General features: G+C 39.4%; 1 protein-coding gene across 3 annotated transcripts in view; it reads left to right on the top strand.

The window, feature by feature from the left end:
• The window catches only part of ASCC1 (activating signal cointegrator 1 complex subunit 1), a 107,367-nt gene that overhangs the window by 32,976 nt on the left and 56,019 nt on the right, over positions 1–18,372 (top strand). For all 3 annotated transcript variants that reach the window (XM_021699626.1, XM_021699625.1, XM_021699627.1), the window contains one exon: positions 11,924–12,060. In XM_021699626.1, the coding sequence (XP_021555301.1) occupies positions 11,924–12,060 (137 nt within the window). The remainder of the gene's footprint in view (positions 1–11,923; positions 12,061–18,372) is intronic.

Genomic DNA, 18,372 nt, shown 5'->3' with positions numbered 1-18,372 from the left:
CAGCAAAGCCTTCCCTGTTGTGCTTGGGTTTTTCAACTCCAAATCTTATCTTATTCCCTAATTGTTAAAAAGAAGATATCATATGGGTCAGATACCATCTAAGAAGGACTTTTGTTCATTAGGGATGTCCATCTTTAGTCCTGAGTCAAGACTGAAGGAAGTGAGACTCTTCATCTTCTTAAAACTAATATTATTAAATTGTTAAATATTAAATAATATTATTTTTAAAGATTTTATTTTATTTTTTTTAAGTAGGCTCCATGCCCAACGTGGGGATCGAACTCATGACCCTGAGATCAAGAATTACATGCTCCATCATTTGAGCCAGCCAGATGCCCCTCTCTCCCCCACATAAATAATATTATTTTTAAAAGATGTATAGCCTATGTCAAACATACCAAGTTCTTTAGGGACCTCTGGGATGAAAGGTACTATTGAAATATGAATTTGTTAGTTTACCTTTGTACCCTACCCTATTACATTAGTTTTCTGTTGCTGCAGATCTATTGTAAATTACCTCGATCTTGATAACTTAAAACAATATCCATTTATCATCTCATAGTACTAGTAGTTCTGTAGATTAGAAGACTTGGTGGGCTCATTTGGGTTCCTTGCTTAGGGTCTCACAGACTGAGATGAAAGTGTTGGCCAAAATGGTCTTTTATCTGTAGGCCCTGGGGAAGAGTCTGCTTCTAAGTTCATTCAGATTATTGGCAGAATTCAGTTCCTTGTGGCTGTAGGCCTGAAGTCCCCATTTCCTTGACATGTATCCCTTCTAGCTTCTATTAAATTCCTTTTGTGCTTCAAGTCTCTGACTTCTGCCATCAGCCAGAGAAAACTGCTTTTTTAAAGAGCTCATATGTATAGATCAGGCTCATTTGTGATAATCTCCCTATTTTAAGGGCAACTGTGCCATGTAACGTATAATTATAGCAGTGATGTCTCATTACATTCACAGGTTCTACCCCCTGTTACAATTTGTAATATTGTAAAGGTGAAGGGATTATATGAGGGTGAGGATCACTGAAGGTTATTTTTAGAATTCTGCCTACCACAGATATTTAGAAGATTTTATTTGTTCATTTGAGAGAGAGAGAGCAGGGGGCTGGGGGCAGAGAGAGAGGGGAGAGAGAACCCAAGCAGATTCCATGCTGAGCATGGAGCCCAACGTAGGGCTCCATCCCACCACCCGAGATCACAACCTGAGCCACAACCAAGAGTTGGATGCTTAACTGACTATGCCACTGAAGTGCCCCTTAATTTTCATTTTTTTAAAAAGATTTATTTATTAGAGAGTGCCCACACACATGCAGACGGGGGAGGGCAAAGGGAGAAGGAGAAGGAGAATCCCAAGCAATCTCCCTGCTGAGGGTAGAGCCTGACCCAGGGCTCCATCTCACAACCCTGAGATGATCTGAGCCCAAATCAAGAGTCAGATGCTTAGGGGCACCTGGGTGGCTCAGTCGGTTAAGTGTCTGCCTTTGCCTTAGGTCATGATCCCAGGGCTCTGGGATCGAACCCCGCATTGGGCTCTCTGCTCAGTGGGGAGTCTGCTTCTCTCTCTCTCTCTCTCTGCCCCTCCCCTAGCTCGTGCTCTCTCTCTCTCATGGGCTTTCTCTGTCTCTCAAATAAATAAAAATCTTAAAAAAAAAAAAGTGGGACACTTAACTGAGCCACACACGCACCCCCCTTAATTTTCATTTTCATTTATTTATTTTTAAAGATTTTATTTATTTGAGAGAGTGTGTGTGAGAGAGAGAGAGAGAGCGAGCACGAATGGGGTGAGGGGCAGAGGGAGAAGCAGACTCTCTGCTGAGCGGGGAGCCTGATGACGCAGGGCTCGATCCCGGGACTCTAGGATCATGACCTAAGCCGAAGGCAAACACTTAACCGTCTAAGCCACCCAGGCGCCCCTAGTTTTCATTTTTAAACATTGTTGTGAAGGTCACATTTTTGATACAGCAGATGACTTTCCTACCCCCAGGTCACATCCTATCTTTCTCTCACCCGTCCTTGAACTTTTCTTTTATTCCTTTAAAATAGTTGGCCTCTTTTCTCTCTTTATTTGGTAGCATGCTTGTCCTTGACCTCACCCTTGACTCTCCAAGGAAATTGTGAATTTACCTTTTAGAAGAGCGTTTTCTGAAATCACCTTCCTTTGTGCTGATCAGTTTTATCAGAAATGTTATTTCACTCCAGACATTATCACTATCATCCCTGTGCTTCAGCTCTCTAAGCCTGAGTATTTAATGTAGGATTTAGCTGCTCACAGACATTGGCAAGGTATTTTTCATCTTTGTGATCTGCAGATAGACTAACTGCACCTTATTTTTTCACTCTTTCCTCTCTTACATTAAGATCCAAAGATGTCTCACTGCCTGTGAGTTCAAGAAGTATATTAAAACCTTGTAGGGGCGCCTGGGTGGCTCAGTTGGTTGGGCGACTGCCTTCGGCTCAGGTCATGATCCTGGAGTCCCGGGATCGAGTCCCGCATCGGGCTCCCTGCTCGGCGGGGAGTCTGCTTCTCCCTCGGCCCCTCCCCCCTCTCATGTGCTCTCTCTCATTCTCTCTCTCTCTCAAATAAATAAATAAAATCTTTAAAAAAAAAAAAAAAACCTTGTATATCTCTCAGTCATTCTATAGCTGGTAATGCTGCTATAATTCCATTTTATCTCACAGCAGGGTCCAGTAGAAAGCACATCAGTAATGAAAAACAGTAATTCAAAACTGTGTTTGGAGCATTCTGAGGGCTTATAGCAACAGGGGATTGCTCAGGCTGCCTGGAGAACCTGAATAGGTTATAGCTCCAGAAACTACATAATTCTGCTCACATTGTAGTGGGCAGAAATGACTAATGGATCTGGGTTTCCGCTACCCCCCAGGTGGGATTATTTTTCCATTTAGTATTATTCACTGAAGAAGAAAATTTATATGTAAAACCTTTGGTGTATAATTTAGGATTCTTCATATATAGGGGAGTTGTGGGATTCGTAATTATGTTATGAACCATTTTAGGATGGAGATGGAATAGTTGTCTTTGGTTGTAAGAAAAGTCGTAAATTCCTGAGTCCTGCTGTTGGTTAGGAAAGTAAGAAATGTTTACAAGATCCATATATTGCACCATTTGGGTGGGGACCATTGTTATTAACAAATGTTTATGTTTTATTCATTCATTCACTATTTATTAAATGTCTGCCATTTGCCAGGCTATGTATTATGTACAAACAATGGACTCTACTCTTGCAGATTATCATACTCTAAGGGGGAAATAGTGTTCTTATGAATACAGTTACAGCACTGTGAGATTAGAGGTGCCATTGGAGGCTACTGCAGTGGGTACTCACAGGAGAGATTCTCCAGTGGCTGGAAAGGGCTTAAATAAGGGAGGTGACACTTGACTAGAGTCTTAATGGAAGAACAAAAGCTTGTGCCAAGTTTGCAAGTGGGGGATGAGCATTCTACATGGGGGAGATCGCCCTTGCAAGGTATGGCAGTGTTCTAGTCTGCTGTGTTCAGGGAAGAATGAGGAGGTTAAGATTGGAGGCTAGGGTGGGTAACGTAGGGAACAGAGTGGCAAGGTGAATGGAATGCAGGTGGTAAAAGGTCTTGTATAGGTTACGGATTTTGGGTGTATCTTATAGTCAAGAACTAGTAAAGAATTTAAGTATAGACTCGTGTGGTTAACTTAGCATTGTGGAAAAATAATTCTGAAGGCAGCGTGGAGAATGGATTGAGAGTTAAGGAGTGGGGTTCCAGAGGCAGATACCAGTTAGAGACTATTTAGATAGAGTCTGTTGAAAATAAAGACTAGGGATGCCTGGGTGGCTTGGTCGGTTAAGTGGCTGCCTTCAGCTCAGGTCATGATCCCAGCATCCTGGGATTGAGCTCCTCATCGGGTTCCTTGCTCAGTGGGGAGCCTGCTTCTCCCTCCCCCTGCTCTTGTGCTCTCTCTTGCTTTCTCTCTCTCTCAAATAAATAAAATCTTAAAAAAAAAAAAAGAAAAGGAAGACTAGATCTGTGGTGTATTCAGGAGGGGATGTACTCCAGAAATATTTCAGAGGTCTTCTCTAAGGTGGGGATAATAATAGTACTCATCTTTACTGTTGATACAAAGAGTAAGTGTGTTAATAAATTAAGGTGTTTAAGCTATGTGCAGAGCATGGCACATAGCTAGTACTGTATATGTGTTAGCTGTTTGTGTAGTAGCACCATAGATTACAGTTTGGGGGATGAGGGAAAGCATGGCATCCAGAAGAAGTTAAGGGTCTGGCTTGAGGTGGTGTACTAATGTTAACCCATTACTAATGATCGAGTGATCAGTGTCTGTCTGTGGGAATAAATGTAGGTTGATAGATGGATTGTTAATTAGTGCTTACAACTAAACTTACAGAGGAATAGTTAAGCTTTTAGAAAATAGGTTTAACTCTTGTTGTCATCAAAGATAAGAGGAATGCATTCTTTAGTGAAGGGGAGATGCTCTTTGCTCCTTTTTCATGGGTACGGATATTTAGACAGTGCATTTTTTTCCGGTCACTGTAAAATTTGATGTTTGAATATTTGTCCTTTGTTTTTTTTTTTTTTTTTTTTTAAAGATTTTATTTATTTATTTGAGAGAGAGAGTGAGAGAGAGAGAGAGAGCACAAGAGGGGGGAGCGGGAGAGGGAGAAGCAGGCTCCCCGCCGAGCAGGGAGCCCAATGCGGGACTCGATCCAGGGACTCCAGGATCATGACCTGAGCCGAAGGCAGTCGCTTAACCAACTGAGCCACCCAGGCGCCCTTGTCCTTTGTTTTTAAGAACTTCCACTTCGCTGTAATTATGTCTGTATAGAATTTATAAGCCAGAAGAATCCAAACTCTGTTTTCTGAAGCTTATTCAACTTAAGATATTTTATTAATAACATATAGAGACTCAAAGCCAGCTTTTGTGAACATTCTTTTTTTTTTTTTTTTAAAGATTTTATTTATTTGACAGAGAGAGATACACAGTGAGAAAGAGAACACAAGCAGGGGGAGTGGGAGGGGGAGAAGCAGGCTTCCCGCAGACCAGGGAGCCCGATGCGGGGCTCGATCCCAGGACTCTGGGATCATGACCTGAGCCGAAGGCAGACGCTTAACGACTGAGCCACCCAGGCGCCACCTTTTGTGAACAGTCTTAAGGAATAATAGAAGTGACTCAGCAGAGCCTAATTTAGCTCTTGATGGAGCTTTATAAAGACGAGCAAAATGGGGCCCCTGGGTGGCTCAGTCATTAAGCGTCTGCCTTTGGCTCAGGTCATGGTCCCAGGGTCCTGGGATTGAGCCCCGCACTGGGCTCCCTGCTCAGCGGGAAGCCTGTTTCTCCCTCTCCCACTCCCCCTGCTTGTGTTCCTGCTCTCGCTATCTTTGTCAAATAAATGAATAAAATCTTAAAAAAAAAAAAAAAAAGGCGAGCAAAGATAGTATTTGCGTAGAGTGGTTCATGGTCATGTAAGAAGCAGGAAGCAGGGGGAGCCTGTATTTATTCCATACTGCTCCATACAGAGGCATCACACATGTCTCTTTTAATCCTCAGAACAACTCCTAGAGGGAAATGTTGTCCTTTTTATAGATAATGAAATTGAAGTTTCTGAACAATTGAGTAACTCACTTCGGGTCACCCTGCTTATAGGTGGCAGAATTAGAATTTGAACATAGGTCTGTTTGGTTGCAAAGTCAAATGTTCTTTTCACCAGTCTGCCTTGTTCGAATAGCTTTCCTATGTGAATGAGATTTATGTCACTTGCCCAGAAGTGATTTCATGGGATTTGGCCATAAAAAAGGAAAGAAAATATAATGAGCATAGGGAAGGCTCCCAAGTTTATTTCCTCTCTTTCTTTGTGTGGAAGATCAGGAAGTGAATTGGTGGATCCCTCACAAATACCTATTTCATACTTAATTATAGGTTTTGTGGGAGCATGTAAAAAATTTATAGGACCTTTGACTTGGAGGTAAACTAGGCCATCTCCCTTAGGTCACAGAGGAGGAAACCAAGGTCGTGAGAAGCGAAATGGCTTGCCTAATTACAGCTGGTTTTTAACAGAGTGGGAATTAAAACCCTAGACCCTGTATTCCAGGTTTAAAGGCCTTTTATAGTTAAATCACAAACCTTTGTTAATGCCTGGAGCTCCTAGAAGATGATAATTGTGAATATAATTTGAGGAAGTTTTGGTTTTGTTTTGTTTCGTCTCTGGCTGTCAGCATGTCCTGTCAAGTCAGAGTGCTTCTGGGTGGTAGAGGTCTGGGTTAGATTCCTAGGTGTTCTTGTAACTCTTACATAATGGCACAGAGGCTCCCCTTCTGCTAGCTGACAGCTCTGGCGGGTGCACCTGTGTTACAGCCATCTGTGCGGAGAGGATGATTGAGTTCTACGTGGGGCTTAAGGAAGCAGAGAGAACGAATGAATGCTTCATGGTGGGCTAATCCATGTTTCCCTCTCCTGGCCTTTTCCCCAAGCTTGACATTTTTAGATTTCGCTATTCCTCGTTAATTGTTCATGCTGATAGATAGCAGTTCTGTGGTAATTGCTAGTGGTAGATCATGGAGCTGACGTTTGAATGACAGGGGTAAGGTTTTGCACCTGGGACTGCTGAGTTTGGATGCGACTCGGAACTCTGAACTGTGGCTTAAGCCTGCACACAAGTTTCTGGGGAGGTAACTTGTGCATCATTTTCTCCTTGGATGAGACCTTAATATTTAACAAATAAAGAAACACCTTAGAGATGACTTAACCATGAAGAAACTCTTTCTTTCTTTCTTTTTTTTTTTCTTCATCTAGACCAAACTGCCCTAGGGAATTCTGTTACTTCACCCTTTGCTGCTTCTTGTTGGGTGGAAAGTCACCGCCATTTGAATTTTCAGGCGCCAGCCTGGTTGTCCAACCTAATGGAATGAAATAGTTCTAGCTCCGAGTAATGGTGAACTTGGAGCTGGGCCCAGTGTAATTAAAACCCCGGAGTCAAGAATTTGCTGTTGGTCTTTATTCATTTCAGTCAAGAGGCTTGTGGGTGGGAATATAATATATTCCAAGCAAAGAAAAATAGTGGCTCTAGAGATTTATGCCATTGCCTTGAAGATTGTTTGGTTCCACTGTAAATTTAGATAATTTAGTCAAAGAAAAGGCTTTCTTCATTGATGGTATTACTAAAATTCAGGGTGTTTCTCCATTTATTAAAAGACTGTCCAGTAGGATTACATATAAATTATATGACTTCCAATACAATTAAAGACTGAAGGCTTATGACTCAAGGTTCTCCAAAAGAATTCAGATTGGGTGGCCTTTAAAGGTATCCCATCTGTTCTTTTCCTGCTCTTCTTTGTTCTCTATGTTTTGTTTCCCAGTATTCAGTGTTTTCTTGGCAAGTGAACTCAGGTTGACTGAAGTGATAGGCTCTCAAAGAATAACGTAAGGAAGGAAAAGTTCTAGAGCTTTCTTTTGCTAGGTAGTAAGACAGTAAATTTGTGGGGTTTTTTTTTTTTTTTAAGATTTTGTTTATTTGACAGAGAGAGAGGTAGCAAGGGCAGGAACACAAGCAGAGGGAGTGGGAGAGGGAAAAGAAGGCTTCCTGCCGAGCAGGGAGCCCGATGTGCTCGATCCCAGGACCCCACGATCATGACCCGAGCCAAAGGCAGACGCTTAACGACTGAGCCACCCAGGCACCCTAACTTTGTGTTGTTTTAAACCACTAAATTTGTGGTAATTTGTTACAGCAGCAATAGGATACTAATAATTTTAAAATCACAGAAAGGTTGTAAGACTAAGGATAGTACGCTTTACTCATACTCACCTATTGTTAGTATTTTATTCTGCTTTATCATTCTTCCTCTCGTTTTTCTTTCTTTCTGAACCACTTTAGAATGCGTTGTGTATGTCATGGCCTTTTACTCCAGCGATGTGGGAGCAGTTCAGTTTCCCCATGTCCTTACTGTCTGTCTTTTTGATTGTAGTCATTCTGATGGGGCGTGAAGCAATATCTCATTTTTGGTTTTGATGTGCATTTCCTTGATGACTAATGATATTAAGCATCTTTTCACATGTTTCTTAGTCATTAGTATATCTTCTTTGGTGAAATGTCTATTCAGGTTCTTTGCTCATTTTTAAATGGAATTATATATCTTTTTATTATTGAATTTTAAGAATTTTTATGTATTTATATTTATTAGATAGATGATTTGTAAGTATTTTTCTCCCAGATAGTTTTCTCTGTGGCTTGTCTTTTCATTTTCTTAATGGAGTCTTTTGAAGTACAGTTTTTAATTTTGATCAAGTTTAATTCATCCCTTTTCTTTTATAGATCGTGTTTTTGTGGTGTCACATCAAGGAAAGGCAAATATCACTTTTCAGAGAATTATGAGATTTGCTTTATTCTCCGTCTAGTGATCAGATCCATTTATTGTGTGAGCTTTGTTGAAATGTGTGAGGACTTGCCTCTGGGTGATGATCACATTTGTTCCATCCTTCTCTAGGCGACTGTTACTAGTGAGGCAATATAATATTGATCAAAAGTGTAGGCTTGTGGCCTGACTGCTTGGGTTTGGATTTTGGCCTCATCCCTTACTAGCAGTGTTACTTTGGGAAAGTGACTTTATTTCTCTGTGCCTCAGCTCAGTTTCCTCATCTGTAAAATGGGGATAATACATCTTTCCTCATAGGCTGTTTGTCTATGTAAAGTGCATAGGAAATGCCTGGAACAGAATAAGGGCTAAAAAAAATTAGCTCTTATTACTAGGGGAGCAATTCTCAACTGTAGTTTGGGATGGAGTTGCGCATATTGGAATCATTTGAGGGACTTTTTAACACTTAGCATGCCTTTCTAAAGTGACAGGTTCTGCCATGGGTTAGAGCAACTGGGGTGATAAACATTGCACTTAGCCTTCCTTGACACATTTAAAGCTGATTGTTCCTTAAAATCACTTCCATTAAGTGAGGCAATTTGGGTTGATGTGTAGAATCATGAAACTCTTCATCAGATATAAAAATAGCTCAAGCTCCATTAACACTTAGAAAATGAATAATCTGTTAACTCCCATTGCTGAGGCAAAAATTAGGGAGTCTTAGGCAAGCCAAGAACAGAAGGTAAGCTATCTGTGCTTGATAGATATATTTCTCTGCCTTTGGGGTGGTTTATTAGCCCAAGAATCAGATTATGGGTCCAGAACTTGCACTTCGGAGATAAAATTCCTGCTTTGCTCTTGTTGAAGGAGAAGATTCTCAACTCTTTTTCTTGTCTTCATTTGCAGGATGAATATAATGAAACTTGAGACCTACTTCCTTCAAAAGGGATTCATGATCTGACATGGGGCTAGTATCAGGATATTTAAAGAATTCGTACAACTCAACAATAAAAAGATAGAAAATGGGCAAAGAATTTGCATAGACGTTTCTCCAGAGGAGGTGTCCAGCTAGGACATGAGAAGATATTCAACATCATAGGTCAACAGGGAAATGCAAATCAAAATACAATGAAATACCATTTCGTACCCACTAGGATGGCTATAATAAAATTTCAAAAGGAAAGTAGTAAGTGTTGGCAAAGGTGGAGAGAAATAGGAACCCTTGTATAGTGCTGCTAAGAATGTAAAATGATTCAGCTGTTGTGGAAAACAGTTCGGTGGTTCCTCAAAAATTTAAGCATTAGAATTACTATATTAACCCAGCATTAGAATTACTGTATTAACCCAGCTGTTCCACTTTTAGGTTTATACTGAAAAGAACTGAAAACATGGTAACACAGAAACTTGTACATGAATGTTTATAGCAGCATTATTCATAATAGCCATAAGATGGAAACAACACAAATGGCCAGTAAGGGATGAATGAATAAACAAGTTTGTATGTTATGTGTTATATACATACAATGGAATATAATTCAGCCATAAAAAGTAATGAAGTACCAATACATGGTACAATTTGGATGAACTTTGAATACATACTGAGTGAAAAAAGCCAGACACAGCAGTCATATATTTTATGATTCCTTTTATATGCTATATCCAGAATAGGCAAATCCAAAGAGACAAAAAGCAAATTAGAGGTTACCAGGGAATGAGTGATAGGGAATGGGGAATGATTATTTAATGATTATGGAGTGTTTCTATGGGATGAAAAGGTTTTGAAACTAAGGAGGACGGATGGTTGCACAATATTGTGAATACAATAAAGATCACTAAATTGTACACTTTAAAATGGTAAGTGACTTTCATTCAGTTTTTTTAAAAAGGGAGATTTATGAGTATATTTACTATTTTTTTTAAAGATTTTATTTATTTGACAGAGGGAGAGAAGGAGCACAAGTAGGCAGAGCGGCAGGCAGAGGGAGAGGGAGAAGCAGGCTCCCCACAGACAAGCAGGCTACCCACGGAGCAGGGAGCCCGACGCAGGCCTCGATCCCAGGACTCTGGGATCATGATCTGAGCCGAAGGCAGCCGCTTAACCGACTGAGCCACCCAGGCTCCCACATATTTACTATTTTTGCTACCCAGAGACAAATGTTTTAAAGTGCAAGGAATAATGAATGACAAAAAAGGATGACTGTATTTGATGTGGCAACTCCAGTGTCTGGATATCTCTCCAAATTCATTTTTCACTCATCTCTCTGCTTGGGAGAATTTATTCTTAATACATAATATTTTACCTGCAGTGTCTGCTAAGATAGAAACGGCGTTTTTTATAGAAAGTATATTGTTCTTTAGGGAATCATGTAAGAGCCTACATTTAGATGGCATTTGTTTCTCTTGGGCATGCCATTCTATCGGGCTACCAGTTCCTTTTTAAAAAAAAATTTTTTTTTATCGAGGTAAATTTCACATAACACAAAATTAACCATTTTAAAGTGAATGATTCAGTGGCCTTTTGTGCATTTACAGAGTTGTGCAATTACCAGCTCTGTATTATTCTGAAACATCTTCATCACCCCAAAAGGAAATTCTGTACCCATTAAGCATATCCTTGCCAGCATTTGTTATTTTCTGCTTTTTTGATTATAGCCAGCCTAGTGGATATGAAATGGTACCTTTTTGTGGTTTCGATTTGCATTCTCCTAATGACTAACGAAGTTGAACATCTTCATGTGCTTGTTGGCTATTTGTATTTCTTCTTTGGAAAAATGTCTACTCAAGTTCATTTTCTTTCTTTCTTTCTTTCTTTCTTTTTTTTTTTTTTTGAGTGTTGGGGAGAGGTAGAGGGAGAGAGAGAATCTTAAGGAGGCTCCATGCTCAGGGTGAAGCCCAAGGTGGGGCTCGATCTCATGACCCTGAGATCATGACCTGAGCCAGAATCAAGAGTCAGATGGTTAACTGACTGAGCCACCCAGGCACCCCTCAAGTTCATTTTCTATTTTAAAAATTAGGTTCTTTATTTTCTATTTATGGAGTTGTGTTCTTTATATATTATGGATATACACCTTTATCAGATATATGATTTGCAAATATTTCTGTCATTCTGTAGGTTGTGTTTTCACTTTCTTAATAGTGTCATTTGATATACAAAGGTTTTTAATTTAGGTGAAGTTGCATTTATCTGTTTTTGTCTTCTTTTGCCCATACTGTTGAATTCCTATCTAAGAATCCATGGCCAAGTCCAAGGTCATAAAGATTTTCCCCTAAGAAAACTCTTTCTTCTAAGAGTTTTATGGTTTCAGCTCTTGTATTTAGGTCATTGATCCATTTTGATGTAATTTTTGCATATGGTATGAGGTATGGGTCCAATTTCATTCTTTTGCAAGTGGTTATTCAGTTGTCCCAGCACCGTTTGTTGAGGAGACTCTTCTTTCTCCATTAAATTGTCTTGGCATCTGGTTGAAAATCAATTGGTCATAGATATGTGGGCTTACCTTTGGACTCTAAATTTTGTTCCTGCCATTTACTTTAATGTGGGCTGAGTTTTTTGTTTTTCTCTCTTTGATAATAGGATCATGGGGTTGATAGCACCATTTTCCAGAATCCCAAAAAGCTTCACCTAACCATTGGGATGTTGGTGCTTTTGAGTGAGCAAGAGATCCAGCAGACATGTGAGATGCTACAGCGGTGTAAAGAGGAATTCATCGAGTGAGTAATCTACCGGAATGGGGAAGGGTGGTCACCTTGTACTGGCTTCTCTTTGGCATCACAGACTTGTTTTTGCACTTAGGCGAACTTGTTTTTGTCACATGGCAACAAGGTCTGTTGACTCACCCAGTTGTAACACTTAATATTGGACCATTGTCTGAAAGGGTTAAAATGGATTGAAAGCATATATTTACAAATTTTTATGGAAAGACTACCTTAAATTATACTAGTTCAGTAGGCAAATTTTGTTAACAGGACATCCCGTTATAGGGTATAGGGTACTGTACTAGTTTTTTATGCTGGTGAGCACATTACTACAAGCTTGGTGGCTTAGAACAGTGAAAATTTATTATCTTCTAGTTCTGTGGGGTAGTTGATATGGGCTAAAATCATAGTGTCAGCAGGGTTGTGTTCCTTTCTAGGGGCTCAAAGAAAGAGTTCATTTCCTTGCTTTTAAAGCCCATCTTCTAGAGGCCACACCCACATTCTTTGGCTAGTGACCTCCTTCCTCCATGTTCAGCAGTAGCAGCTTTCCTTCTCTCTGACCCTTCTGTTATCGCATCTTTATCTCTGGCCATAGTAGGGACGGTTCACTGCTTTTAAGGACTCGTGATTTGACTGAGCCCACCCAGATAATCCAGGATAATCGTTCCATCTCAAACTCCTTAACCTTAATCACATCTGCAAAAGTCTGTCTGCCATGTAAGGTAGCATATTTACAAATTCCAGAGAATAAGATGTGAGCCTCTTTGGAGAGCCATTATTCTGTTACCAGAGTAACTCAAACATTATATAACATGATTCCTTACAAAGGTCTTCATTGTATTTCAAGAAATGCACTTTAATTTTCTTTCTTAAATACAGGTAATTTTCTAAGAACGCCAAAAACTGTCTAAGCAGTCTGTTTTGGCTCAGGGAAAACATTGCTCTTCTGGGGGCAGAGTTGTTATTCTTTTTACTATAAAATTTTAATTTACATGTATATCTAACCTAACAGCTTTATTTTAAAGAATCACCCCTTCCTTACCCTTTGCTCCTTTTTCTTGAGATTGATGAAGAATAAGAGAAATTGGAAAACTGACTCAGTTGAAGAGGTTTTTTTTTAATTCAGTTATAATATTCAGGTCTCATACTATTTTAATATGGCCTTGTAGAAATGGGTTCCCTAGTTCATTGGATAAGACAAGGTAAAAGGATTAAAATTTTTTTCATGTATATGTTGTGTATGAAACTGTGTAATATAATGACTTATATGTGGGCCAGTTCTCCTTTCCCAGTTGTTTTGAAGGCAAGATATTTTTCTTGAGCAAAATCATAAGCTGATTGGATTTGCAGTCTGCAAAGAATACTTCTTTGTCTTGATCTTTGCTCACTGATGGACATAACTGTTTCTCTCCATCTTAACCTAAAATTCAAAATAATTTGGTGTTCGTAATTAAGTATTTACAACTTCCTTGCCTAAGATAAAACTTTATGCTTTACCTTACAAAGCAGAGCAATGTTACCTGGTTTAAGAGTTAGTCCTGATACCTTAACTTATTTCCAGATCACTTTTTGGCTAAATGTAACTGAAAGCAGCTGCATTTTCTTGGCTGCCATTAGGATAATCTTGCTAAGAAGAAATTTAAAGGTAGATAAAATATTGGTTTAGGGAAGTATTTGGTTTTTTGTTTTTTTTTAAGATTTTTATTTATTTATTTGACAGAGAGAGATAGGGAGAGCAGGAACACAAGCAGGGGGAGTGGGAGAGGGAGAAGCAGGCTTCCTGCCGAGCAGGGAGCCCGATGTGGGACTCGATCCCAGGACCCTGGGATCATGACCTGAGCCGAAGGCAGACGCTTAACGACTGAGCCACCCAGGCGCCCACAAGGAAGTATTTGTTTTTTTACCCATGAAAATCAGGTCACAGGTTTTTAATCACTGAAGCTTTATCCTGAGCTATGGGAGGATTTAGCTGAGTTCCTCCATTTTATGTCTTTTGGTGCCTTTGGTGACTGAATGCCAAATCTGAGCCCTTTAAGCATGTCAGGGTTGGTGTGCATAGGAAATGAAGAGCAGCCTTAATATTCCTAAGAATTTTTGACATGACAGGATGAAAACAGTAATTGTAGTTTCTCAAATTCAGCAAAGCTTTTGAAATAGGACAAAGTTACACTGCCAAAAATCTGCAGTGCAGGCAGAAAATTTTTTGAAGATGCTTTTTTCAAAAAGCTGGAAAGATTTAAAACCAGCAAGTAACGTAAGCCTCCCCAGGCCTCTTCTCCCACCTCCTCTGCTGCGTAAACTTGTTTAAAAAGTACATAGTGCAAAATTAATTTATTTCTGAGAATGAGAATCAGAATTGGCTGTTGAGATTGGTTAGAAGTGCCTTGTTTCCCTAAAAGGAAAAAATGTTTCCTAAAGAAAAGTACATGTACACACACACACACAGGTGCGTGCGAACACACACATGCACACACTTATATAATAGCCCTGGTGAGTAAAATATGTCATTTAACTTTCCCTTCCTTATTCTTAATCTTTGATCTCAGCCTTTGTACTTGGTATACTTAAGACTGTCAGTAAATAATGGCCTTTCTAATCTGAACCTTTTATGATGTAAAGATTCCAAATTAAAATATAAGAAAGGAAAACACTGAAATTGAACAGACTAGTATATAACATCCTGTAGTACTTAGATGGCTTTTTAAATTGAGGTGTTAGGGGCGCCTGGGTGGCTCAGTTGGTTAAGTAACTGCCTTCAGCTCAGGTCATGATCCTGGAGTCCTGGGATCGAGTCCCACATCGGGCTCCCTGCTCAACGGGGGGTCTGCTTCTCCCTCTGACCCTCTTCTCTCTCGTGCTCTCTGTCTTTCATTCTCTCTCTCTTAAATAAATAAATAAAATCTTTAAAAAAAAAAATTGAGGTGTTAAATGGGCTAGAGTCAGATTGAATTAAAACTGTGCTGCTATATAGATATTTTAAAGAGATGGGTAGTTGAATATTTGTTTTAAATTTTGGGATGTTTTTTGAGTGTAAGGAATGTTACCTACCAGAAACAGAACTTTGATTTCAGTTCTTAAGCTAACGGCTCATGTAGCTCTATCGATTTCAAATGAATTATTCAGTGTTCAGTAAATGCTGAAGCTCTAAATGTCTCCCTTGTGACTTTTCTTTGTGAGATGTAGAGCACAAACAGTGCAATGGCTCTGAGTATATAGTCTGACAAATATGCAGTACTTTTAAATTCCAGTATCACTTTTCTCATACCTAAGTGTTCCCCATAGGCCTGAGGTAACACCAAATAATAAGGTAAAAAGGGACAAGAACAAGGAGAGAAGAGGAAAAATATCCATGGACAAATGTTGCTTCCTAATCATTGCCTCAGATGTCACTCAGTTGAAAAGTATGCTCACTGGTGTCCTGGGTGGCATAGTTTTGTCATCAAGACAAAGAGCATTTACCAGGCAAACCACCGAATTTCTCTCCCTCTTGGTAAATCCTAGGGAAGGTCAGAAGAGTTTCTGATCCTACTCCTAAGGCAGGCTTTAGATCTGTTTCATTGTTTTTATTTTTTGTTGTTCTTGGTACTGCATCTCATTCTAAAGATTTGAGGTGGTTCGGGGTGAGGACATACATGCAAAAGAAATGTTAAAGTCGGGGAGCTCAGAAACCATAAAGATGGAATGGGAGAAAATGTTTACCTGAAAACCAAGGAAAGGTTATAATTGTACTTGAGGAATAGAATTTAGTAGTTTTCAAGCACTGGTATACTTGAACTACATTCCAGAAGGAAACACATCGATTATTATTAGTTCTTATCTGATAAAAAGGAACATAACAAGTTTTTAGGAGAGAATCCTTTGCTCTTTCTCAATCCAAGGAAAACTTGTCATGTAAATATTAACCTAAAATGATGATGAGCAGTGTCTTCAACAGGAATTTTACAGAAGATACAAAAACATTGTTCACATGGTTCTCTTTTGGATAGATCCCTAGAATTTGAGGGTATAACATTAGACATAATCCAGTAAAAACATTTTATTTATTTATTTATTTATTTTTAAAGATTTCATTTATTTATTTGACAGAGAGAGACACAGCGAGAGAGGGAACACAAGCAAGGGGAGTGGGAGAGGGAGTGGGAGAGGGAGAAGCACGCTTCCCGCGGAGCAGGGAGCCTGACTCGGGCTCGATCCCAGGACCCTGGGATCATGACCTGAGCCAAAGGCAGACGCTCAATGACTGACCCACCCAGGCGCCCCCAGTAAAAACCTTTTAGTGGGAAACTAAACCAATGGTGTGGTTATGCAGGGTTAGAGCTGAAGCCAGTAGAGGAATGTATGGTTAGTATTAAACTGTTTTCCTCATGTAAGTTTGGTTGGCTGCACTTTGATAGGATTGAATGGCAGTTTTTCATATTGAATTCTTTAGCTTTACTTGGAATGAGATACACTGTGTTGTTGGTTGAAGCTACAGGCCTCAGGTAGTAGTTTAGAGCTTGGCTTGTGTTTTGGAATATCCCACTTATTAGAGGTGGTAATAAGGCTACTTAGATGAAGGCAATAATTTTTCTCGAATATCTGTCCAAAATAGTTATTTAGTTTCTTACTGAAAGAAATCCTGGTCTTGTGCAATAATATGGTCTTGAAGTTTTAAGGGAATCCTTTTTTTTTTTTTTTAATTTTTATTTATTTATTTGAGGGCACCTGGGTGGCTCAGTCATTAAGCATCTGCCTTCGGCTCAGGTCATGATCCCAGGGTCCTGGGATCGAGCCCCACATTGGGCTCCCCGCTCTGCGGGAAGCCTGCTTCTCCCTCTCCCACTCCCCTGCTTGTGTTCCCTCTCTTGCTGTGTCTCTCTGTCAAATAAATAAATAAAATCTTTAAAAATAAAAAGATTTTATTTATTTGAGAAGGAGGGGAGGCAGAGGGAGAGGGAGAAGGAGACTCCCCACTGAGCAGGGAGTCCAGTGCGGGGTTCGATAATTCTGGGATCATGATCTGAGCTGAAGGCAGACAGACGCTTAACTGACTGAGCCACCCAGGCGCCCCTAAGAGAATCTTTACCATGAAGATTCCTAGGCTACAAAGGGTCTCCCTATGGCCTTGGTTCAATATCAAGAGAACTTTTTTGTTTTGCTTTTTTGGGAATTGCCTTTTGGTGGGTCCTAACATCCTTTTGTCTTTGAGTAGTACCACATGGTTTTCAATGACATATAGGGATGTGTCCACATTCTTCTCAAAATTGTCTAGAAAAGTTTCTCTCTTTAGAGTAGAACATCTGATCAGTGTTTAACAGAGATTTATGGAGTACCTATTTTATAGAAGGTACTGTACCAGGTGCTAGGGATATAGGAGTAGACAAGATGGATAGACTTCCTGGCCTCGTGGGGCTTGCAGAAGACTGTGGTGGTGAGCTGATTTTTAACTGGGTTTCAGCTTGGCACTGCAAGGCCATTTCTGGTTGAAGTATAAGTCTGTGTAAGGGGTCTGGGAAGAACAAGGATGGTGAGGCTTTACTTAACAGAAAAGCAATCACATGCACACGTGAAACTAATATAATATTGTATCTCAGTTATACTTCAATTAAAATAAAGTAATACATACTAGTTTTGGAAAAGTCAAAGTTGCAGATATACAAAAATATCACTTTTAATCTTACTACTTAAAGATAATTACTATTAAGACTCTCACACTTTTTTATATGTATGTGTGTATTTTTTCTTTGAGGTGTAATTGACTTATAGTAAAATGCCCAGATCTTAAGAGTAGTTGATGAATTTTAACAAATGCATGCACTCATGTAACTTCAGCCAAATCAAGATGTAGTACATTGTCATCACTCTGTGAAGTTCCCTCATGACCTTTTCCGGTAAATTCACTTCTTCCAGAAATAACTGTTCTGATTTCTGCTTCCATAGATTAATTTAGCTTGTTCTTGAATGTCATATAAATAAAATCATTCAATATATACATTTCTGTGTTTGGCTTCTTTTGCATATATGTGCAGTAGATAAACTTGTGTTTGGCTTCTTTTGCTTCTATATTTTTATTAACTTTTTAATGGATAATACATTTGTATGGTTCAAAATTTTAAAGATACAAAGGATATACAGTGAAGAGTTTCCTTTCTATTGCTATTCCCACCAAGCACCCTGCTCTCCTCTCTAAAGGCAACAGATTTTAGGAGTTTCTTTTATCCTTCCAGAGATTTTATGTACAAGGAAATGTATACATATATGTGTATATATATATGTAAATTTTCTTACCCCATCTTTTGCACAAATAGTAATATATAGCATGCACATTGTTGTGCAGCTTTTCTTAAA

The sequence above is a fragment of the Neomonachus schauinslandi genome, chromosome 6, assembly GCF_002201575.2.
Source record: "Neomonachus schauinslandi chromosome 6, ASM220157v2, whole genome shotgun sequence".
Lineage (NCBI taxonomy): Eukaryota > Metazoa > Chordata > Mammalia > Carnivora > Phocidae > Neomonachus > Neomonachus schauinslandi.
Note: the sequence above shows the minus strand (reverse complement) of the source record. Positions and strands in the feature narration are given on the sequence as shown.